Consider the following 24,850-nt stretch of genomic DNA (forward strand, 5'->3'; position numbering starts at 1 on the left):
GAGAGAGAGAGAGAGAGGTGAGTTTGACAGGTTTTCTTTCATATCCCAAGTCCCTGCCCCTCTCTCTCAGATGTGTGAAGCGTTTAGGAATTCCCCGTCTGAGACTGGAGCTGTCCTCACTCTGAACTCCCGGCCGATCTGAACGGTTAGCTCTCTGAAACGCAGCCCATGTGGCCCCACGTCAAGCAGAGCGCCTTCCGGGCGAAAGCGTCCTCTGTTTCTGTGTTCCTCTCTCTCTCATTCGCCCTCAGGTGTAGCTGAGCCAGCCTTGTGCACTAATAGCATTTATCTAGCCAAGAATTCTTTCCACATCTAACCGCTGAAATGGGTCACTTCCCATCTTCGGCTTTTGCGCGGTTCAAACCGTCACGCTGGCCCGAAACAAACCTGCCCTTTACGGGTCCTGACGCACAGATTCCGCTGGAACGCCATTCTATGGTTTTGCTTTTTAAATCCTGGTTAATGTAGCTGCCTGGCAGGGAAGGAACAGAGAAGATCTGCGTTTTAGCAGAAATGACGAGATGAACAGAAGCACTGAGCAGAAAATGAAAGGAACCTTTTTATTTGGGTGTGCTCTCTTCTTAATGGAAGGAAATAATAGCGGCCGCACCCATCCACAAGGCTGTGAAATCCCACTGGGTATGATCATGTTAGCAAATAAGCAGCCTAATAATGTTCTTTCCTTCATCTCTGCTCAAATTCTGGACAGACACTGGACTCCTGGTGCACCTTAGTATCTGTACTTTAAGGCAAACACACTTAACACCTACATTTGTGTTATATGTGTATAAATATTTAAGACACTTTTTGAATGTACAAAAGTGATTGAGCTCAGGTGTCAATGTTATATCCCCTGGGAGGCTGTTATTGCATACATGGTAATAGGATAATTCCCGCTTAAACATGATTGTGATGGTTCATCACTATAAGAGAAATGAGAGCCAATCACAGGTCACAGGGGTCAAGGACAAAGATGCATACTTACTCCCTCTAGTGGTAGAACTATCCCCATCCAGTTCTTTCAGTTCTCAAATAATTTTTTATTAATAATAAAAAATTATTAATCAACAATACAGTTATTGGGCTGAACTGACAGTGAGCAAGGGAATAGACATCCTCTAGACATGTGAGAAATGGACTTGCTGCTGTTATCAATGACAGCTGTAGCATTTATGCTTTCACATTCTTAGGCCCTTGTAAGAGTAGTGCTCGGCCTAGCTGGTGTATTGTCTGGTATTATGGAGTTTTAAATCAGCTTTAGCAGGAACAACACAATACTATATATCCATGCACATGAGCTACTAGATGTGAGTGTGATATGTGTATTTGCAAGTCTATATGTAATATGATTTTTTTTGTCTACAATATTACAATATTCAGGTTCTCTCTCTCTCTCAGGGGATAATATTAAAATATGGTTTGGACCTAAATGTTTATATCTTTAACAAAGCCCTGATTCTGTGTTTGTTAGCCAAGATGTTCGGAGGACAAATTATACATACCATTCATACCACATCCTAATATAACTATGAATGTATGCACTTCATAATTAGTTCCTGTGTTATTAAACTCAACCTTTGATGTGTCTCCCTTTTGTCTGAAACAAAGTTCCCTCAGACATAGCGGCATTTGTAATCATATTCCCCTTGTCTCTGAATGCTTGTGGGGATAGAGAGGATTCAGGCTAGACAGACAACAAGCCTGTACTATCAAAGCATTGAGCACTTAATCAAAGCAAAAGGGAATTAGAGTTCAATTATTTAAAATGCGAGCCACCGTTTAAACAAGGCTTTTTAAAATTATTAATTATCTTCAAGTGAAAAATGCCAATTGAATGCTTCCATCAGTAGGGAGATGCGGCAGTGGCATAATTACAGGATTTGTTGTGGACTGGCTGCGTTCGGGAGGGAAGGAAGTAGAAAAGAGGAGGGGAAAGGATGTTATTTAAGGTCTTTTATCCTTTCAACAGGAAGCAGTTATAGGTGGATGCAAATGAGGCTCCATTTGTACATAAAGGTGTAGCATGTACAATTCTTTTTTCCATTGGACCAACTTATGAGCTGATGACTAATAAATATGACATATAGTTGTAGGATCTCTATTTTGTTGGTGGTAGATATTGATTTTACACCACTGAGCATTGTGTTGTAAAAAGGAGATCATTCTCAGTCAACGCCTTAACAGCTATTCAACATTGGAAATATTTTAGTTTGCATAAAAGTCAGTACCTAAATATGTTCTTAACTTTACCCTCATACCTGATATAATCATAGTATATAATAAACTGACAGAAGTATTACAGAGTGCAGCTTTAAGTAGATTTCTAAGTTGACACTTTTGATGCCAAAGAGCTTTAATCTTTTGAAAATCCATGTTATGGGTCCCCTGGGTGGCTCATCCTGCTAAGACACTGGGTTTGGTGTGTGGACGCGCCACGCAGTCTGTTCTCAGCTCTTCATACAGCACTGACCCATGCAGACAGCCAGGCAGCAGCAGACTGCCTGTTCCAGCTGCGCATGAAGTGCACTCCTCTGACATCATGACTGCGCAGTTCAGCAGACACACTGCGACTGACTGAAAAGCAGCAGCAATGGGGCTTTTAAGGAGCACCTGCGCCTGATTGCGCTCTAGCGACTCCACAGAGGATACTTCGGGCATTACACAGTCTTACGAATACAATGGTGCATTCCAGTTTATGAGAAAATAAAAAGGATTAAAATTGGTTGAAAAAATATTTAATTTGCAGTTTAAAATCATATACTATGATATTTGAATAATCATATTTAACCAGGACAAGGGAAGAGCAACACTTCCATGAGCCGTTATTCTAACTGCATCACTCTCAGTAGGGCAGCGCATATGTTGACATTCTTTGAAAGCTACAGCCCAGCCAACACACCGAATGCGCCCTAGCGGGCCAGTGCCGCTGCTGGAAGTTAACTGTGCTTTGATATCTGTTTATGTTTCATAATCAGTAGGAGGAAGAATTTGGGCATGTTTGGACAGGAAAATCAATGATGACTGCGCAGGCTGCTGTGAGAATTACTTTATACTCACGCATCTTATTCTTACTGCGCGTGATCTTTTCCTTATTCAATGACCCCTGCTAAGGGTAGCACGTTGTCAAAAGCTGCTCCTTCATGGACAGAAGCCTTAACCCTAACCCCTGTGCTGGGTTACAGCTCATAGCCGGTCCTAGTTCTGATGTGGGAAAGATGAACGGCAGTCAGTAGTGGTCCTGGAAAAACATTGCATCTTGTGTTCAACCATACACAAATCCTTTCACTATACCCAATACTGCACAGACAAAATTTGTGACAGGGAAATGTGTTATTCAAAGGGCATGCGATGAAAAACAAACTGCAAAGTGTGCTTAAGGACACCCTATATATTCAGTTGTTTTTAAATACTGGGGTGTAATGTGATATTGTTGGGCTTTCTGCCAATTTTAACAATAGGTGAAAGAATTTTCAAAAAGACCAGACTAACATGTCATGGTGATTAAGAGTGCTTTTCCACTGAATTTACCACAGCTGGTAAATTTCCACTGAATTTAGCTCAGCTGTACTAGGTGTAGGACTGCATTAAATGTAATATTATGGCCCTCAACTATATTTCTAATTTAAAATATTGTTTTCTGTGTATGTATGAATGGGGTATTTGAGTTCAATTTTAGTTTTTTTTTCCTCTCCCCATGATATAAATCTGGACCAGCAACCTTTAATCTGAGTGATAGACGAGGAGTGATAGGACAGTAAACTGCAGCTGAATTTTCATACGGTAGCTTAGCAGAGGTCTGTGGTTTGGCTGTGAAGAGGCAGAGCAGAGATATAACTGTACCGCCACCCATGCTGGAACCACAAGAACGAGGAAACAGTATCACATCTCGACCTGACCTGCACCACAGAAAGCGACAAGATCCCAGCTTTGATTCACGGTGCCCTCAACCACCCGCACGAACCAGATTTGTATGATAGACATTTTTATCGCAACATTTTAATGGAGAACGTTCAGCAGAGCTGTCTTGCGCTTTGTTTGAACTTGGTTGCAAATAGCATATTTAGTTTTTTGATAGCTTCACATATATGTGTAAGAACTGTAGTATGTCTGTGTGTTTTGTTTTTAATAATTTTGGCCTAGGTTAGTTGTGAGACATCACAAGTTACATATACTCTATAATAACAAAAGCAGCCAATAAACCCAGTTAAGTTCTTGCTTTGATGTCATTGTTACATCACAAAAGTCAATCTTGTTGTGATAACCAGGGACTATGATTGAAAGTAACACATATCTAACCAGAAAAGGAGTCAAGACCTACATGCAATAACAAAAAGATAAGATTACAAAAAATAAGACAAATATACACAACATATTGCCACACCAGGTTGACAGGACAGTCTAGACAGTAGACAGGCCAGAGCTAGACTACTCCTTACCTAAAACAAAACACAGTACTATCCCTCCCTACCGAGGCAAAGCAAAAGGAGTGAGTCTTCCAGCAAACACCTTTCCTACTCTGGCCTAACTATCTGAAAAAGGTGTTTAAAAACAACAAACAAATGAACTGCCTAACCACCAGCAACCTACAACATAACAAGCGCGAATCCGCAATAGCTGCAACCGCACATGCGCATGCATCCATGTGTGCATGCATCCACACACACACCCTTGCACAAACACGTGACCTCTTCTTTGGGTCATGACCAACTTTTCCCACAAAATCTTGTGCAAATCTGTGAATCCATTCTGGAGTTATGTGCCTTTTTGTGATAGGCCACACCCATCGCCACACCCCCTCTTGGTCAATCGGCCTGAAAGTTACTGAGCTCTATCTTCGGTCATGACCAACCTCCATGCCAAATTTCAGCCTCCTGGGGAGAAAACTGTGGCCGCTACAGGGTGGGACACTTTTGTGGACCAACCGACCAACCGACCAACCAACCAACCAAAAGGCCGACCGACAGACAGAGCTATAGAGCTGCGGTCGCAGCTAAAAACACCAACACAAAACTTAAACAGAAAACAAAACATGGTAGCTTAAAATTCTAAAAACCACAAGGAAGCAAAAAAAACATTTTTTTTTTTTGGGTTGGAACCATTTACTGTGGACTATGCAGCCAGATATGGCTGCTCTCATAGAAAGTAGTACCACCCCCTAACTCAGTGGCAACCAAGCCTGTTCCTGGAAAGCTACCATCCTGTACGTTGTCATTTCAACTCTAATTAGGCACACCCGATTCTACTAATTAGCAACTCAACAAGATCTCTGCCAGTTGAATGAGGTGTTGTTAGGGTTGGAATTAAATCCTACAGAACAGTAGGTTTCCAGGAACAGGGTTAGTTACCACTGCCCTAACTGGTATTTATGTTTATAATTGTGAGGATTAGTTACCGCTGCCCTAACTATTTATGTTTTATGTTTATAATTATGTACATATGAGTTACGTGCTCATATGTACAGCCTATTGAACCTGTTGTATAAACTGTTTTTGAGTTACTTGAAGTTTATTTTAAAAATTGTCTGGGCACACTATTTTAAAAAATATACGTGCCCTATCCCTTCCATGAGTCATGACTGAAACCAGAAGAAGAATGTTTGCACCAGTGGCCCTATTGTTCCCAGGTTTAAAAATAAAACACATGAAATGTACTTACTATCAATAAGTGAGTTCCATATAGGAGCTCAGCAGAGGACGTATTAGATTTAGCCCTACCTTAATTTACCGCTTGTCAATACCAGTAACCATCTTTACAGAATATACCTAGAGAGCTGTGGATGCCAGTCAGTACTTTTGTGTGTAATCATAGGTCTAGGAGGAAAATACTGTATACATGTACAATCTATACAGAAACGGTAAACAAACAACAATTTTAACATTACCGGCTTTGTAGCACATTATAGATCAACAGAAGAACCCACACGTACATAAGAAAACAATTTCTTGCCGTCACCTACCTTACATTACTAGGATTACCTTATTGCAGGTATATAAGCCCACATTGCCAATATTATGCCAACAGATAAGTTTTCATATACAATTGAAAGCTGCAACACTTAAAATGTAAACAAGAAACATACTGGCTTAAAAGGAATGTGGACACCCACCTTTGGCTGGCTGGATAGCTTAATAGCCTATTTGCAAAATACAAAGTCTGCGGTTTGTTTGGGCGCTTGCAGTCTGTTTGTAGTAGCTAAACATGAAATGCACTCTTCCAATGTAATGACCTCACAATCCAGCTAGTGGACTGCAGAATAAATAACAGAGCTCACCAGCACCCATTTCACTGATGAGAAGGGCATTAAATTACATACATTTATATATGCTATTTTTGTGCATTTCTTGGACAAGAATTTAAATAGAACATTGTGTAAACAGAGCATAGAGTAAACAGCATGAAACATGCATTGTGGTATTTTTTATTTTAGTCTCTGGGACTACTGAAGTAGTATGTCTTTAACATACTACTTGGAAGAAAAACTAAATTTGTAAAAAAAAATTTGTAAGTCAAAAAGCCCTCTTTCTGGAAGATGACTGGTATAACCAACAGGATATTAGGTCATACTCCCCCATCACAGTGAGTAATTACACTATAAAGTAATAGGATGGAGGGTCACTTCAGGGGTCTGAGAAAACAGTCAGTCTCATAATGAAAAATGCAGCGAGACTTAGCCAGTACTGCTGACACAGCTCACAAACTCAAATGTGGAATATATTTGAAAGGTTTCGCCATTCTTTTTTCAAAGGGCATTACCACATTCATCACTAAGACATGCAAAGCAAAGCAGGTCTAGAGCTCACTTCACTGCCTTTGACACTGCCGCCCCCACGAGCACCCATGCACACTGATTTCATTATCCCGAAAATGTAGGCATGAAAAACACAGCCCTGCATTCCTTTGTTTCGCGGCTCCACTAAAACCTTCCGAAGTTTGGTCTTGCTCTTTGGTGTCAGGTCCTTGCCTGAGGGACCATCACAGCTGACTGAGAGTAGCCACTCTAATCACACCTAAAGACAGGTCTAATTGCTGGGTGGTGACACAGTCGCCCTATAATCACCCTCTTGGCAGTAGTCGCCCTCAATCATCACCATGGGTACCGCCTTGCTCACTATCGTGCGGGCGGCCTCATTCTTTTAGTGCACTGCCACCACAACTGACCTACGAGGATGACATCATACCGTTCCACAGCCCACCATACTCGCCATGGCAACCGTTTACATCACAACACAGTATCACATCACTGCTAGGAGCCACGCTCTGGCCTTCTGTTGACATCGCACAAACTGGGAAGAGAGCCAGTAAGGCAGGCCGGTACCTGTTTAAAGGTGTCAGTAAAGACTGGATGATGGCTGTAAAAATTCATTTGAATATATTTGTTATTTTGTACCCATTCCAAAAAGAAGCATGGGGACACAAATTATCTGGCAACCCGAGCACATTTCGGTTTCATTTGAACAGAGAGAACATGCGGGCAGACTGCACTTATCGAATGATTAATATGGTGTCAAACATAAAAGAGAGGGGAACTCTCACAGACGTCTCTTTGATGAGAGACAACAGAGAGCTTCATCTAGACAAGAGGCCTGGAGAGAATCCTGGGGACCCCACCCGACCCATGCTTCCTTCACACCTTTTCACTGCGCAGTCACTCTGTGGGGAATTAAAGACTTCACCATGAAACTATTTCGCCTAGCACTTAATTCACTTAACTCTGGAATTACACTGTTTCATGATACGGTTGTACATCTGAGGTCCTCGATCCTGATCCTGGAGAGCCGCAGGATCTGCTGGTTTTGATGTTACTCAGCGCTAGAGAAGCACAGAAATGGCTCAGTTAAAACAGCAGACTAAAGCAGTTCATTCGGGTCACCTGGTTTCTTTGGTCTGAATCTTGCCGATCTTAAGGGGAAAACAAACACCAGAAGGACTGTGGCTCTGCAGGACCAGGACTAAGGATCATTGATCTGCTGTACTGAGTAAGCAGCAGCGATAGATCTGAATCTATGAAACAGCCCCAGGGACTAAACCATAATAAACTGATGTGGATGTGGAAATGCCACTGATATTACAACATTCCAGCAGAACTACTGTGTAGCGTGGAAACCAAACACTGAAGAGAACCCCACAATATTCAAATGAATCGGAAGTGGTCTGAAGCACAACGGTAGACATTCAAGTTTTCCTTGGCAACAAGTCGTTGAGCTCAGCTCCATAGAAAAAAAAAAACCTGGGAGTGTGCATATTATTACCGTTCCCCAGTATAATCCGGCACAAGACTCATTTACACATGCAGTTCATGGATCAGAAACCGACAGACGACCAGAAAATGTTCCGTCAGAGGAATGAAGTCCTCTCCTTTATTTCAAAATCATCACCAAATAATAAAATTACACACAGCAATTCCTGTCATAATCTCTGCTGTAGTTCCTACAAAAGCACTACGTGCAGTGTTAAGAGCCAGGGCTTAGAAATGTGGAGGAACATCAGAATCTCTTGAGAGATGGGTCAAATGCAACTTGGGACATATTCACCAGTCCTCTCAACCCAGTTTACACATTCCTGGGTTCAGCACAAATTCTCAAAACCACACCCATGAAAGAACTTAAAAATGACTGAGGAGCAAATCTAAGTGAGCATCGCTGACAGATGCTGGTGAGGAACCTACGCTGGAAAGGACTATAAACCAGTAAAATGTCTGCTCTGTTATTTTGATGTTGCTTCGTTAATTTTGTCCCAGATTTCTCAAAAGCTTCACTCCGGTTTGCTCTCCATGATTGTCCATCATGCGTAATCCGTAGTGGCTGAAACAAAGGTGACTCCAACAATAATGTTCAAATGAACCCGGTCAGGAAAACGATATCTCAGCAAAGCACACAAATAAAAAGCCACTTAAATATGACCGACCTTAACGTCTGTTCGAATGGAACATTTTTGTGACACCTTAATTTTAGCCAGATGCAACCAAAGTAACAGAAGCTCAGGTGGGTAACCCCCCCTGTACACCCCCCCCCCCCACCCCTCCCCAGTCATTTTTATAAGGAGTAATCAACTCCTTACTAAAGCTATAGCTCCATATAACACTTTGACAGAGTCCTTAAAAGTCCCTCCATCACGGAGTCTGTCCTTCCTGCAGGAGAACAGGGGTAAACGTACGGGCTAAAGAGTGGGAGAAAGCAGTTTGACCGCAGAGACGCCACGAATCGCCGCAGGGATCCCGCTCCGTCTCTCACCGCCGAACGCCAAGCGTCGTCCGAGACCTCCGGCGAGCTCGTCTACGGCGTCCGTTGCTCTACGGCGCAAGTCCTGGGGCAACGTCGTGTGAATTTAAAACTTTTGCGAACTAAAAAACCGGGCTAGCGGTGTCGTGTTCGGTAAAGACGGCGTGGAGTGGAGAACATCGCTGCAAAGTGTCCTTGGGAAGAATTAAAGTGCTTCAAGGGCAGGGGAAGGGAAGAGAAGGGGACCGCAGTGCTGGGCTCAGAACCGACACGCTGTCCGCATCCTCCACGGCGGACTCCACTGGAAACGCCTCGTGATAACAGTCCTAGACGGTGGAAGTATTCTGATAGGCAAGTCTAAGGGGGGGGGGGATGTGGGGTCCTACTCTGATAAGCAACTCTGAGGGAGGAGGGGGTGGGAGAAAGAGGATGTATTCTCAATGGTATACATTCTCTCTCTCTCTCCGAGTCTTCACGAGAGTGACAAAAACAACGTTAAAAGGAACTGGGGGGGCGAAAGGAACGTCGTGTGTCCGTGAGGCTGGACGCGACTGAAATTTAGAGACCCAGGGATTTGCGGACGATCTGTTGGGCGAGGATGTAAAACTGTTCTCGGTCTTCGCGCCACATCTTGGAAGCGTCGACGTTGGCTCCGCTCTCGTCGTTGGGCTCTGGAAAGGAGAGGAAAACCATTAACGACCACAGGGAGCTCCGGAAAGAAAAATGTGTCTCTCAGCATTTTTAACAAGAAGGACCTGCGTGGCCCTACTCTAACCTTACATCAGAACAAAAAGACAGGCTCTCAGTCACGCTAATACTGTACAAGGGACCTGTTTAATGCAGACATGAATCAGTGTAATGCTTTAGAAGCCGGAGGAACTACAACTTCAGTGGTAATTGTTTTTAAAGTGCACAGATGAGAGCAAACATGCCTCTAAAGAGAATAAGAAAAAAACTGCAATAAGAAAAACAGCATTTATCAAAATCATTTGCGATACCTTGGCTTCATTTTACCACTGAGCGATTGTTCATATCTGCTGACACCATTGGGTCTGTAGAACTGTGAGAATACTTGACCTGACCAATGGAACTATAGAACTATACAGTTCTATATATATATATATATATAATGAAAATATTAATATCCGATTCAGGGATTTACTGATACAATCTGAATTATAGAACTTTGATAATATTAATGCTTGATACCAGGGAAAAACTGACACCACTTACCCATAAAACTCTACCTATCCCTATTCCACGATTTTAAAAAAGGGTTACCCAGTTTAGGATGCAGTACCGTGAGGTCTACGTGCACCGAAGACTCACATACACCCATTCCATCCCCTGTGCAGCAGCCACGTGACTCCATGAGAGCCCCTTCCCTAGCAGGGCACATTCCTCCCAGCTGAGCCGCAGGGGGCCGGTGCAGTGGGGGGAGGGGGAACACGCTCACCGGCCAGCATGCTGACCACGGACAGCAGGATCTTCTCCACGCTCTGCACGGGGCTCCAGCGCTCGGCGCTGCTCTCGTAGCCCATGGGGTCGTCTCCGGGGGCGTGCAGGATGGAGATGCACACGCGGCCGTCCGGGTATACTGCGGGGGGGAGAGAGGGGTCAACGGCGCTTCGGGTCAGCTCTCGAGCTGTTGCGTCGGGGCACTCCGAGAGGAGGTTTGGAGAGGGAGAGGGAGAGGGAGAGATAGAGCATAACGGCAGAGGGATGAAGGATGCTAGCTGACCGGGCCCCAGAGTGGGGATGAGCAGGCGTCGCCGGAAGATGCCACGGACCTTTCACCTGAGGAGCTTCGCCGCGAGCGCTATCCAGACCTGGGTCAAATGCGTATTTGTTTTGGATTCAAATACTTCTCTACACTTCATTGATCTTGCCTGGTGTATTGGAACCAATGAAATTACTCTCAAGAAGTGCAAAACCCCTTGTGGTCATATTTGCAGGCTCAATTACACTAGGCAAGATCAATAGAGCACAGAAAAGTATCTGAATCCAAAACAAATACGTATTTGAGCCAGGCCTGGCGCTATCCAGGGACCGGACCGGACCAACAGCGCACATCAGATAGTGTTCACGCTTTGTCGCCATACTGCGCTAAATTTAATGGAGCGCTATGCGCAAGACCTAGGGGATCGAGGAGGGCGAGGGTTGAATGGAATCGGCCCAGTGCTCTGGGCGTCGAAACGCGGCCGCGGTAGGGTGGCCCCGCCCGCCCGCCCCGCCCCGCCGCAGAGCCGCTGCAGATGCTATCTCTCCCCCGTCTGATAGCGCCCCCATTTGCGCCCCCGGCTGGCCCGATAACCATCGCGGCAGGAAGCACTTTACCGCGGCTCGCTTCCTTCGCCTCCCGAGCCCGCTCAGGAATGCCGGGAGAGCGAAAGGGCGAGGCTCCAACAAAACAACCGCGGCCCTCCGCGGGCATGGGGGCCGGGGGCCGGGGGCCTGGGGGCGGGGGGGCGACGGAAAGGGTTCTCCTTCCGCAGGAGACGCCCGCTTCCTCCTCCTCTCACTGGAGGCGCGCGTGGAAGAAGACGACCCTTGAGAGACAAAATCGCTGCCTTATCAGTAGAAAGTGTCAACGTGTCTAACTTGGAGGTGGTCTCAAGGACCAACGTTAGTCTAAGCTGCTAGCGTGAGCTAAGCTAGTAAAAGGAAGCTTCGGTATTCTGAAAGTTTCCGAATTGATCTAGCTGATTGACAAAATCTAAACGAATATGAAATACTAATCGTGCATACAACAATGTAGTGTGAATATATTTCTTAAAATGTAGCAGAAAGGTCAAATAATTTCAGCAGTGTTGTTCTTGCCACCAGTTTTTCTATTTAGTCATAGTCTTAGTCTTGACCATCGATCATTTAATTTCCTCATGTTTCCTTCCAAACACACTTTACCCTGAATTTAAGATAATCTTGACTGAAAGGGTCAGGGATTTACTGTAATCTTCGCTTGATGAAGCGTCCGTGAGGTCATTTCCTCCCAGTTTATGCTCCCATTAGGCCCTGATCATGCAGACCATGCACTCATCACGCCAGGATTACACCCAGTTTATGCCCTGATTATGCCCTGTAGGGCTGGCTGCAACAGTTGGCAGGTCAGGAAACCTCTGGATACACCGCAGCCCCCACAGCCTAACACCTCTACAGGACACGCCACCCAACAGCCTTTAAAGGCAAGTGAAGCGGCAGCACTTTGGCCCTACGCGCAGACAGACCGACAGAAGCACGGAGATTAGATTAGAGATGGAGCGGGCTGGAGGAACGCCACGGCCTGACGAGCAGAGGAGCGGGTCCGCGCTGCGCAAGGCCGACGCCGCGACTGCCACCCGCGCGCACGGAGCGGCACCGCCGTCGGGGCGAAGGGGGGGCGAGAGAGAGAGGGCCGCTAAAGGCGCTGCAGTTTAGAGCGCGCTCGCCGCCCCCCCCCCCCTCTCGTTACCGCCGCCTTTAATGAGCTCAGCATCCTCCGAGGGGGGGGAAGGGGGGGGGGGGCCTTGATGTGGGCTCTCCGCTATCGCCGCGCCGCCACCATGAAAGCGATCCCTCGCCCCGGCCCGGATCCCGCGTGTCATCCTCGTTTGGAGCTATTAGGCAGCATCAGAGGAGGATTAACACTGAACACTGGGGGCGGGGACAGAGCAGGAGGACGGAGGAGGAAATGTTTTGTTTTTTTAATGTAAAAAAAGAGACGGGGTCTGGCAGACGGGGTTGAGATCCTGGGCGAGGCGTCGGTGCTCAGGACCGGCGCTGGGAAGCGGCGGAGGTGTCGCCGAGTTCGTCATTTGGGACACAGCGAGCCCAGGGGTTATTTGGGCTCATTTTCCTAAACGAGATCAGCCCTGGGGGAGAACACATGCAGGGACTCACTTCAGCGCTGGAGGCAGCTGTGTCGATACTGCCTCGGTATTCAAATACGCTTTATCAATAGGGCACACCCTTAACCGAAAACTTCAATGAACTGCACTGAACTTCAGGTTTGGGGTGGTGGGGGGGTGGTTGGGGGGGGGGGGAGGGGGGGGAGGTGGATACTTACTGTTGGGGTGGAACATTTCGCAGGTGAATCTCATCTTCGGGGGGCTGAGGGGGTAGTCCGACGGGAAACTCAGAATGGCCGGAAACACGCCGCCCTCGAAGCACGTGTCTTCGGGACCCCTGGAACGCAGAGCACGCGAGCGCGTTAGCGGGAACGACCAGCCGGCCCGAGCGCCAGTTCTCGTTTGTGTGGCCGTCCTGAACTCAGCCTCGCTCCAGCACGAGCGAGCGTGTTTGGGTCAAAGGGCGCTCGGGTCAAAGGGCAAAGCTTCATATGATTCCAGGGAACATTTACAGTAGGGCTGTCAATCATTCCATATAATGCCATTTGAATATTATTTCCTTAAAAACATAACCATTTCAATATATTTGAAATCATATTATATTTACATATAAGCTGCAGCCAACAGGCCCCTTATAATTACAGTAACCAGGGGATTTTAAAAAGCCCAAAAATATTTTTAAACGCCCAATATAAAACACCACATTTTTAATACAAAAAAAAAAAGCTTTAATACAAAACAGAACGCACGTGAACACAGGAGAGAACTGCACGTTCAGAGCGGGAACACAAAAACAGGCTAGCCATGCCTGCATTATGTAATGCAAAGTCTCTCACTCAAAGCATAACCATAAATCTTCAGTAGCCTGAGCAGCTACATGAACATAAGCTAAGGCTATGTACACTGCCGTGCCCTACAACTACTGACAAAAAAAATGCAAATTTATATAACGAACAAAAACAAAATCGAAACCAACACAGTAAGAAAGTGAAAAAAAAATAAAACGAAGAACTTCTAGAGCACATAATACAGGTTTTGCTCAGAGACAGCATCTTCTTCCTGGAGCTAGGGAACAGGAAGCTCGTGTGATCCGCAGGCGATCCTGATCAAGGCAATCAACCAATCAATAGGCCAGCGGCTCTGCGGCTCCGCTGACATTCCGAGCCGGCAGACACAAACGGCGAGAAGGCGCGGAGAAGCACAGAGCTGAACGGAGCCTGACGTGTCATTACCCGCTAATGCCGTCAAAGGCGCGCACGCGTTTACCGGCGCTGCTGCGTGCGGCTGCCTCTTGGTGCTCAGAAGGTGATTTGTGTGGAAACGTGGGGGGGAAACGTGGTCGTAGAGTGGCTGTTTAGATACAGGTGCCTCCAAACTGGGTTATGAACACCGCCGTATGAAAAGACCGCAAGTAGGCCAGGCCCCAGACTGCAAGCTGTCGCGCGACGCCCATGACCCATTTAGCAAATTCTGTGAACTACTGTAGCTTTCTGCTGAACCCTTGCATCGGCTGCATGGAATCCACACACTTTCCACACACTACTGCTTAAGTGTTCAGGAAAGATAATCTCCTGCAACAAGCCAGTACGACAGAAGAGACTCATCAAAGCAATGAGATACACAGCAAGGGCTAAAGGGACATATTCAGCAGATTTTTTTTTAAGTCTGAAGGGGCGCAAATGAAAACTTGCCAATGCTCCAAATGTGGCAATGTTTTAATTAGAATTTTGTTTGAATTGTGGCTATTCTTATAAAAAAGGTCAGGGTTTGCTCAAAACCCTCACATCTGGTAGCAATGAGAATGGCATATTCTTTCAGTCATTTCCAACGCTGTGTTTAAACAATGTAATAAATGGTACATGCTAGGGCATTAAATGGGAAATTGTAGCTGGGGTCTTTTACCTCAACGAGTTGGAGACAGTGAAGTCCCCCTGAAAGCACCTCGCTGCAGTGTAAATTCAGACACCCTGGAAAGGCACTTTGTTGTATCAGAAAACCTTCAGCACATGTGTACCATCTTCAATGCAGTATTCAGTTATTGACTGGACAGACACCATGGTACAGGGTGACTGTACGGTGCCAGGTAAGCCCAGGAAGCAGACACCAGCGAAGCTGTAACTAAATCCTAATGTGACCCAGGGGTTAATTGCATATTTAAGTGTAAGTGACTCAGCAAAAGAACCTCTGCTTAATTTAGTCCATCAGTCGCAATGGAGATCTCCATCAGGCCATCTCTGTTCTACAGCTGAAGCAGTTTCGTTCATAGTGCCACGAAGCAGGATCCAGATTGTGTGAATTTATTTCTTTTGTGCAGTCTTAATTACAACTGTAACTTCAGCTGTCTTGCTACTTTTTCCATGGCGTAAACAGTTTTCGAATGTTATGTTACTAAGCATTCAGTGCCAAGTCTCTAAGGATATATTTATCATTCTCATTGACAAAAGGCCTCTTGTGAAAGGCAACAGCGAAGGCTTTAGACCACGTGTGCGATGACACAAATTTTCGAGGCAACCTTAATACTGGAAATTATGAGGAGAGGTAAAATTAAGAGGAGAGATAACATTTGGCAAGGCTGAGTTCAAATAAACCTGTCGCCGGAGACTTAACAGCATTTCACAACGTTCATGCCCCTGCAACGGGAAGCGTTAAAGCTACTCACAGGCACGTCTGTTAAAATCGCCGGGCTTTTCTGACGTCTCTACAAGTTTTTGAAAATAAAGACCTTGTTTGAAGAGCGAGGCTTGAGAGGCGCTGAGCAGTAAGCCGGTGTTGCAACGTTCTCTAGAGATGCTGGCAAGCAAACCCTTGAAGGAATGGCACACGATCCTGAGAGCGTGTCCAAGAACACGGTTCTGACAAACACAGGCACTTTTGTTTCGACGGCAAGACCAATCACGGGGTCTGGCCTCCAGTAAATGTGCCGTACGGCTTTGTCAACAGCGATCGGGCGAGGAGCAACCGACTCGTTTAACCTCGGACATCAGTTTTTCCGTCGTTTCCCGGGTAACGGTTCCGTTTGCGTCTCTTGCAGTCAACTGGTGCCTGCATGGACTGGTTTGAGGTAACTTGCCCCCTTTTACAGAGGATTACGAGCGCCTTCATGCTAAAAGCAGGGGGTATGAATGCACGCTTCAAGCCCATACCATCGATAAGACAGCAGCGAGTTTGCTGACTGCGGTGCCGTTTCCACAGAGGCCTCCGTGTGTCTCCCTCGACACCCCATTCCACCTGGTGAACAAAGCTGAACCGCTGCGCTGGAAGTGCGAGACTCACCAGTGCCCTTCCGAAGGTACTGACGCTAAGCCAGCTACCGGCAATCCTCACCCACCCAGGATACCCCCCCAACCCTCCTGGTGTAACCACAAGAAAGGTTGGGGGAAAAGTACACTTGCCAATTGCTAAACTTTCACTCCCATTCCCATATCCGCTCAGAAATACGGAATTGTAAAATAAACAGGAGTGGGTAAAATTCCATTATTATTGCTTTTAAGTATCTCACATTGAGGCACATCACGCTCATTTAAAAACAGTATATGTACGCATTAAATGCATTCCAAACCAGATCGGCCACAAAGGAATGATTAAATTCCTTTGTTCTTCCGACACTCAGTTCAACAAGTGCTTGTGACTCCAAGTGAGAAAGTAACATGCAAATGTGTGCATTTATGTTTCCACTGGTGATCAATCTCCCGCAAAGTGATACTAATCGCCCACATCAAAAAATCGCTAGCGCCATCTAATCTCCTTCAAACCTCAAACCATGACGGGAAGCTAATCCCAATCTTCCTTGTTTGCATTGGTGTTAATCGGCACTTAAGCAAATTTAGCCTATATCGAAACAGTAAATCTGCCTGTCCACAGTGTGTGGCCATTAACCATTCCCACCTGTGCTTCTCTTCTCCTTTCATCTACACACGCTTCAGTCAGTAACTTAGAGATGTTAGAGAAATTTCCAGCACACTTTCAGAATTTAAATATGATCTTTTCTTAGTTTTAGTGATTGTCCAATTGCAGTGGGCACACACACGCACACATACATGCACGCACGCACGCGCACACACACACACACACTAAAACTTAGTCATATTTGTTGCCCATAACAGAAAGACAAAGTCCACAGTAGTTTGCCTAAACACGAGAGCTAAAATCATTAGTTCACTTGTGGGATGCAAAGGTGCGTGTGGAAAGGGGGACGGCTGTGGTGAAGTGATTTACGCAGCAGGCTAAATGAGGCTGAGGGTCCTCAGACGGTAATCAGAGGAGTCGTCCTCTGCGAAGCGTAAATATGAGGGGCTGCCGTGCACACGGAGGTATGCGCTCCCCTGCACGGCCATTTCCCACGTGACATTCCGGTCTGCTGCGCAGAGACTCTAATTGAAGGCCAGCGAGGGGAACACGATTACAGACAGCTCAGAGCACCGGCGATACACTACGCCCACAAAATGAAGTCACGCTCTGCCCGCGCGTCAACAACAACAACCCCCAGTCCGTATTAACACGCGCGGCTCTCGGGAATTCCAGAAACTTCCTTCAAAGCTACAGCGCCGCGGAATTATGGCGTTCGCTTGGTAAACACAGCCTTACGCACATCCTGGCGTAAAAGCCATTACCATCTCGACTATGTGAAGAAATTACAGTGAGAGCACAATTGGCACAATTATTAACAGTCACGTTTTAAAATTACTACTTGTCCGGTCCAAGATACAAAAACGTACAAACAACTAAATTGCCCCTCTTGCTCCGTGACAAAGACACCAAAGCCAAACAAACGAGCCTGTTCCCGTACTTCACTTCTAATTTACTGTGGTCACAGCCATACAGTCAGACTCACGAAAACTGAAACAAAACACCGAACAGTATTGTGCCACTTTGTATCCCTTTGTACCTTTTGTACACAACATTAAAAGAAAAAACTAACATTCAATTTGGTTTGCATGCTGCACAATGTTGGTTATTTTAAACTTTTCCTGCTCTACCTTTCAATGAAGATTTATTCTTCATTAGCCTGGCTTAACTGAACAGGACAATTAAACTTTCTCACTTCAGGAAACCCTCTGTCCAAAAACATTAGGAGAAATAGGCTTTGGACCGTTCTGATCATTCGTGCATGCGGTACCTCAAGAAAGCCGTTAGCCACAGACAACATGCAAATGCGGCTTATTGCGTGAGCTGGTCGGGGTTATTTGAGTCAGAGAATCAGAGCGGCTTCTTCTCAACCATTTCTGCCTTTCACAAGTTGTGCCAGTGGGAAGATTAAAATCACCAATTACACTAGCTCAACTGGAACTGCACAAACAAACCTTGAGCGTCACAGGCTGGATACGAGCCCAAGCTCCCGACCGAACGAACCGCTGCAAGTCAGCCAAACGCATGCGCACGTGAACTCCGCATCGCGAAGCTTCTCATTACAGGATCTGCGCCATAAACACAGCACTGCTGCTCCAAATCCCTCCAGCATTCCACCGGGAATGTTGCCCCCTCAACTGCAAGATCGCTGCTGGACGCTGGATCACAAGAGCGATGCTTACACTTGCTCTCCACTAGCATAGGAGTTGACTGAGCTCAGATTAAACTGGTTGTTACACACATAGCAGCCATGCCATAAATAAGCTTTGTGAATTGTTGAATCTTTCAGGATAAGAAATATATGTGATAATGAAATAATTGCAGCTAATTTGAAAGAAGCACAAGTAACTCTCTCAATAGACAGATTCTCTCGATAGACAGAGAAGTATGAAGAGCACTTACATGATCAAAGCTTCCCACTCAAAGAAATTCTCTTCATTAACAGGACCTATTAAAAGACAAGGGGAAGTTTAATTAAATTGAAAATATATGTGAGACAGTTATGTTTATATCATATATTTCAAGATGTGAAAGGAAACATCTTCATTGCAATAACTGATGCTTAAAGGATTCTCTTATCTGACGTGAATTTTTTTTTTTTGAGAACATTTACATGTTAATTGCTCAAGTGCACAACATAGCATGACCATGAATTAAGCCAAATTACTCTAATTTTCAGACATCCTTGCCATGACTCCACAACCCTGCCCTGTAGCAGAACCTTATATTTTGGTCTAAAATATATGTGCATATAAATCTATGCTAGTTACAGCAACAAAACACCATCACATTGTGTGCAACATCCACAGCATGCATAACAGAGTTTCAGGTGACTGGGTAAAGGAGGCTGTGTCAGGAACAGCAGTTTACTTGACGACCACAGAACAAATCCAAAACAGGAACTTCATCATTATGCACCTTGAAAAGTGTCTCTCTCCAAACATGAACATAACTGTGTAGATGTCCATTTAAGTCCTGCACAAGTATCAGTGTCATAAAGGGCTTACCTGCCACAATTCCTTCCGGAGGGTTAAGAGTTAGCTCTGAGAAAATAGGGAACAACAAACTGAACTTGAGTCATGCTGTCAAATACCCACATATCACATTACAATCTACCCAGACCAAAATGCAATCTGCTGAACAGAAATACAAAATATATTATATATAGCATTAAGTACATCAGGTCATAGATCCAACAATGAACGCAACAGACCATAGAATAATGAACATTGCCGTGACTGGCTGTTTAAATTTATTCATAAATTGGTTACGCTGAATCTGGTATGTGCATTGCAGTTGAAGCATTAACAACCTGTAAACTGCGTGGAAACTCATATTGTGACGATCTTGTTTCCCAAATGCTTTCAATGCAGTGCAATTGCACCACCTACAGAAGGTTGGTTTAAATGTTTTTTTGGTTTAAATGCAAACACTATTTTGACAGACAGCCTAAATTACCCTCATATTCCCCTGTCATTTCACTCCTAATTATTATGAGAAGTAGGGTTTGCTGCTTTCAAACACGCGAGTCGTGTTGCTATCTAAAAAATACGGGGATATTCTTTGCCACAGCCAACTGCTATTTCAACTGCGCACTTTGTAATATAAAGTTACATAAGATAATGTTTCACTGTCGGACGCTGTCAGCAAAAAGAACCAGGGGTACAATTCTAAAGGAGTTTCTATGTCTCCTACGCGCTTTTTAAGTTTCCTCGTTTAAAAACATAAGCAAATAATTCAGTACAAATCAGCGAGAGAGCAAGTCTACAAAGTTAGACTATTGACATATCTAGCTAGCCAACGTTGTTCGCACAAGCAACGAAACTGCGCTAAATATTTGGGCAGCTTACAGAAGGCTCGCTGTGTCTTAACCTTAACGCAGAGACCACATAAATCGTAAATACATTTAATTACAACATGCCTGATCGTAAACGTCACACGTAAACTGTCAGTATAGCATATGCTTCAGTTTCATAACATCCGGTCAAAATTTACTGTCGGCTAGTTAGCCAGTTTAACTAGCTATCGTTGCTAGTGCTGCTAGCCTATGTTACCCCAAAAGACTTGGAACCAGCTAGACTAACGGTAACTATGAACGGTGCAATGCAGCAGTCTTGATAGTCAACAACAAACTGAATTAATGTGTGATATTGAAACTATGTTTGGTTACCAACCTATCTTGAACTCGCAAATTGTAATGTTAGCTAGCTATGTGGCAACAGCGATACTCACGCTTGTACTCAGCCATCAGCCTTTTCAACGCTGTGCCCGCCATTTGCAAATAATGCGACTAAATGGCGTATTCACTGTTCACTAGTAAATAAAGTCTACGTTCGATTATTATTATTTCTTTCTTTTTTTCTTTTTTTTAAAATAACAAACAAGCTGGAGACACAACTACGATGCAGCGCTAGCGCTACCAACACTAGCTGGGTTGGTAATAACACGTAGCTATCTTCTTCCGGTTATGAAAAGTTCAGTGGAAAAAATGCCTGTCAGTAAAAATAAATACAGCGCCACCTGTTGGAAATCCATCTAATTTCGTAATTTCCGTAGTAATTTGACAGTTGGCTGCTCAGCATTTTCTTGGCCAGCTGTGTTGTTGCATTATAAGTTCATGCACAAGGAAGCAAACAAAGGGTCTAGAGTTGATTTTAGCGGTGGCATTTGCATTTGGAGTCTGTCACTGTTCTCTCTCAATGTGAGGATCAAAGAAGTGTCTGTAAAGCAGGGCATCATGATGATCATGCATAAGGCTGAAAAATCAGATTAAATTGATCAACGACATGGCAAAATAATTGAGCATGTCAAAATAAACAGTTTGGTGCATTGTTAAGTAAGAATGCACTGGTAAGCTCAGCAATAGAAAACAACCTGGTATACCATGGAAGACCACTGTAGTGGATGACTGAAAAATACTTCCGATTGTGAAGAAAAACCCCTTTCAACTGCCAGATATAACAAAAACACTCTCCAGGATGTAGGCATAGATGTGTCAAAGAGAAGAGAAGACTACAGCAGTATAGCCTCTGTGGGTTTGCTACGGAAAACCCCTGGTAAGCCTCAAGAACAGAACAGCCGGTTAGTTTGCTAAAAAAAAGTACCTAAAAGTGTAGTTCTGGAACAAAGTCTTATGGACAGGTGAGATGAGTATTAACCTGTGGCCTAAAGTGCTGGAAAGCGAAAAGTGTGGGGGAACACTCTCAAAGAAAATGAGTTAATATCCAACATACTTTTTGTGTCGCTACTTTTGTGTTACTTTCAAAACATTTTGTGTCAAAGTTACTACTTTTGTGTTACAAATATACAATTTATGTGTTACAAAGGGAGACTTTTCAACATAGTCTGTGTTGAAAATAACACAAAATGTATAATCCTTTACTAGACATGGAGGTATGTTTAAAAAATTACGTGTTTAACACATCTGTTTTGAGAGTGAAGAAATGAAATGCTCAGGATCCCAAGCATATATCACCTTGTCACAGTTCATTTTGCCATTCCAATTTTACGTAATATTTCAAGACAATGAATAATCTTTATTAAATGTTTATTATGGACATTTAATTGAGCTGGTCTGATTCCGTCATTCTTATTCCTAATCTGGGACATTTTAGGAAGAATGTTACGTTAAGGTTTTCAATCAGAAACCCAGCATTTAACTTAAACTTGCACCTGATCTTTGTTTTGTTTGGCTGATGGGCAAATAGTAGCCCACACTTAATAAGTGGCCTAATATTAGCCTACTATGTGACATGATGGCGTATGCAAGGTCATTTCATCTGTCCAGCTCATCACAGGTTCACCTCAGACCGCATCTAAATCTCATACCAATCCCTTGGCTGTCTCAAAGGCTCAAAATTGTAAGGCTGTGGTCATTTGTGTTCATAATTAAATTGGATGTTCGACCTGGTCTGTCTCCACTGTGGTATTCATCAATTTAGTTGTGTACTGCACTGTAGCCTACTGATCTCATAGTTTTTTTAATTTGGGCATGGCTAATGAATTGCTGAATTGAGTACAACTGTAGTTATGAGCATCAATTTAAAAACAAGACCAGGTCAAAACCTAGTATATGGCTGGACCTAACACACGTGATCCGGTCGACCAATGGTGTAACTGCATAACTCGGCCGACCAATGGTGTAACTTCATCACTCACTCAGTCACTCAGTCAGAGACATTCACGTTTGTAGGGCTGGCCCCGATGTTGCGGTACAGCCAAAAAATACATGAAATCCAACTGCTACAGCATACATTGGGGATGCTAACCTAAAAGTTGCTCCTTAATTTGTGGTAATTACTTTATCAGTGTAAAATGATTGGGTTGGTGCAATCGGAATAATTGTTTGACATGTGACTTGGCAAAAGATAATCAACCTCTCATTGAAAGAGCACATGCAAGAAAACAAGCAGAGAAACTGACTTATCAACTTATACTGCTATAATAATGAGTAGTATTTTTACCAGTGCACTGTGTCAGAACATGTCATTTCAATTTCTGGAGACATTTAATGTATCGTAGCATTTCACAAAATGTTCATGTGTGTGTTTGAATTCATTTAATCCCTGTAAGTTTACATTTAGGTTCACTGGTAAAAACAATTCTTTACCTTTTTCCCCTTAAGGTTTATTGTTTTGTGGGGCCAAACTTTTGTAGGAAAAGTTTTTCAGTAGCTTTTGTTTCTATAATTTCTGTATTCTGTAATGTGTGTGATGGGTGAGTAGGGGTACAGCTAATGTTTTAGCTTGTTTTTACAGAGTAGTATACTCTTTTCCTGTAATGTCATTTTTAATGCTTCAGGCAACTGAAACATGACTTTTTATTTATTTATTTATTTATTTATTTATTTATTTATTTATTTATTTATTTATTTATTTATTTATTTGCAAAATTGGTTTTGTCTTTGACCGTTTCTCTGGAATATGACAAATTGTCTAGAATCCAAACTTGCTCTGATATGGAGAATGTATTGCCACACCTTGATTGAGTTTTGATTGATATAGCACTCCAAAATGTATTTAATGTAAATTTTAAAAATGAATTGCTCTGTCAGTATTGCAAATGGCTATTGTATTGTTATGGCTTGTCCTTTTAGTCTGAAAGGACAAGACCTAACAATAGAAAAACTGTAATAAAGTTAAAACCATAACATTTCCTGGATCTAAACAAAGTAGAAGAGGCTTCTTCTGTGAAATATAATTGCTGGTTTAATTTTAAAATTCCATGTACATGAAAGTTTTCTGATAGTTAAGTAATTTAAATTGTATTGCATTTGCCTTTAGTTTGGTGTAAAACATGGTTAATTAAAACAAATTTTGACAAATCTAGGAAATCACAGAAGCTCCCAGAACATCCAAAAAACTGCAGGTCTCTCTAGCCTCTGCTAAGGTCAGTGTTCATGACTCTACAATAAGAAAAAGCAAAAATAGGATTCATGGGAGAGTAGCATGGCAAAAACCACTGCTAACCAAGAGAAACATCAATGCTCATCTCAAATTAGCAAAAAAAGCAACTGGATGATCCCCAAGCCTTTTGAGATAAAGTTCTCTGGACAGATTCAGAGTCAAAAGCAGAACTTTTTGGATGACACAGGTCCCATTTTGTCTGGCGTAAAGCAAATACAACATTTTGCAGTAAGAACATCATACAAACAGTTAAATATGGTGGTGGTAGTGTGATGGTGTGGGGATGCTTTGCTGCCTTGGGACCAGGACGACGTGCTATTATTTAAGGGACCATGAATTCTGCTCTGTACCAGAAAATTCTTAAGGAGAATGTTCGGTCCTCTTACTGTGCTTACTGTGAGCTGAAGCAGAGTTATAATTGGGTTATGCAGCAAGACAATGATCCAAAATACAAAAGCAAGTCCACACCTGAATGGTTGGAAAGAAACAAAATGAAAGTTTTGGAGTGGCCTAGTCAAAGTCCTGACTTGAACCCAATAGAGACGCTGTACAGGACCTAAAACAAGCAGTTCATACTCAAAAACCTACCAAATTGTCTTACTTTAAGCAGTTCTGTGAAGAAGAGTGGGCCAAATTACTCCAGTGACGTGAAAGACAGAAATCACATTATAGGAAGTGTTTGGTTGCCATTACTGCTGCAACCAGTGGTTAAGTTTAAGAGGCCAATTAATTTTTCACGTGGGTGATATGGGTGTTTGATAGGTTTTTTCATTAAATGAATGAAATAATAATTTAAAAACTTTATTTTGTGTTTATCAGGTTTCTTTGTCCCTTTTGTCTAAAGATCTGAAACTATTCAGTGTGGCAAATATGCAATAATAGAGGAAATCAGGAAGGGGAAGATACTTTTTCATGGCACTGTAAATTATGTGCCTATACACTGACCACTGACCAGGCATTTTCTAGACAGCTGTGTCTGCTGGTTTTAGGTGCACTGTTGCATGTAAGTGCTTCATGTAGCTCCATGAGCATTGTTTCCAAGGGCTAAATGATTGAA

At 43.7% G+C, this 24,850-nt stretch overlaps 1 protein-coding gene across 2 annotated transcripts; it reads right to left on the reverse strand.

The window, feature by feature from the left end:
* Positions 1-8,329: 8,329 nt before the first annotated feature.
* Positions 8,330-20,845, reverse strand: ube2g2 (ubiquitin-conjugating enzyme E2G 2 (UBC7 homolog, yeast)). Of its 2 annotated transcripts, XM_064327505.1 has the most exons (6): positions 20,621-20,845; positions 19,396-19,431; positions 18,791-18,836; positions 13,261-13,379; positions 10,675-10,815; positions 8,330-9,889 (listed from the first exon to the last, which is right to left on the reverse strand). In XM_064327505.1, exons 1-6 carry the CDS (start codon positions 20,661-20,663, stop codon positions 9,777-9,779), a joined length of 498 nt encoding a protein of 165 aa, XP_064183575.1. In that variant the 5' UTR covers positions 20,664-20,845; the 3' UTR covers positions 8,330-9,776. The 2 variants fall into 2 exon arrangements, with proteins under 2 accessions (XP_064183575.1, XP_064183577.1); XM_064327507.1 differs by lacking the exons at positions 18,791-18,836; positions 19,396-19,431; positions 20,621-20,845 and adding an exon at positions 18,343-18,363.
* Positions 20,846-24,850: the final 4,005 nt, after the last annotated feature.

The sequence above is a fragment of the Anguilla rostrata genome, chromosome 3 (genome assembly GCF_018555375.3).
Source record: "Anguilla rostrata isolate EN2019 chromosome 3, ASM1855537v3, whole genome shotgun sequence".
Lineage (NCBI taxonomy): Eukaryota > Metazoa > Chordata > Actinopteri > Anguilliformes > Anguillidae > Anguilla > Anguilla rostrata.

Coding starts and splice junctions, on each gene's coding strand:
- ube2g2 (XM_064327505.1), bottom strand. CDS start 20,663: ATGGCGGGCACAGCGTTGAAAAGGCTGATGGCTGAGTACAAGC. Junction 13,380..18,790: donor GAGTGGGAAGCTTTGATCAT/GTAAGTGCTCTT, acceptor TCTGCGTTCCAG/GGGTCCCGAAGACACGTGCT. Junction 9,890..10,674: donor CGTGGTCAGCATGCTGGCCG/GTGAGCGTGTTC, acceptor TCTCCTTTCCAG/AGCCCAACGACGAGAGCGGA.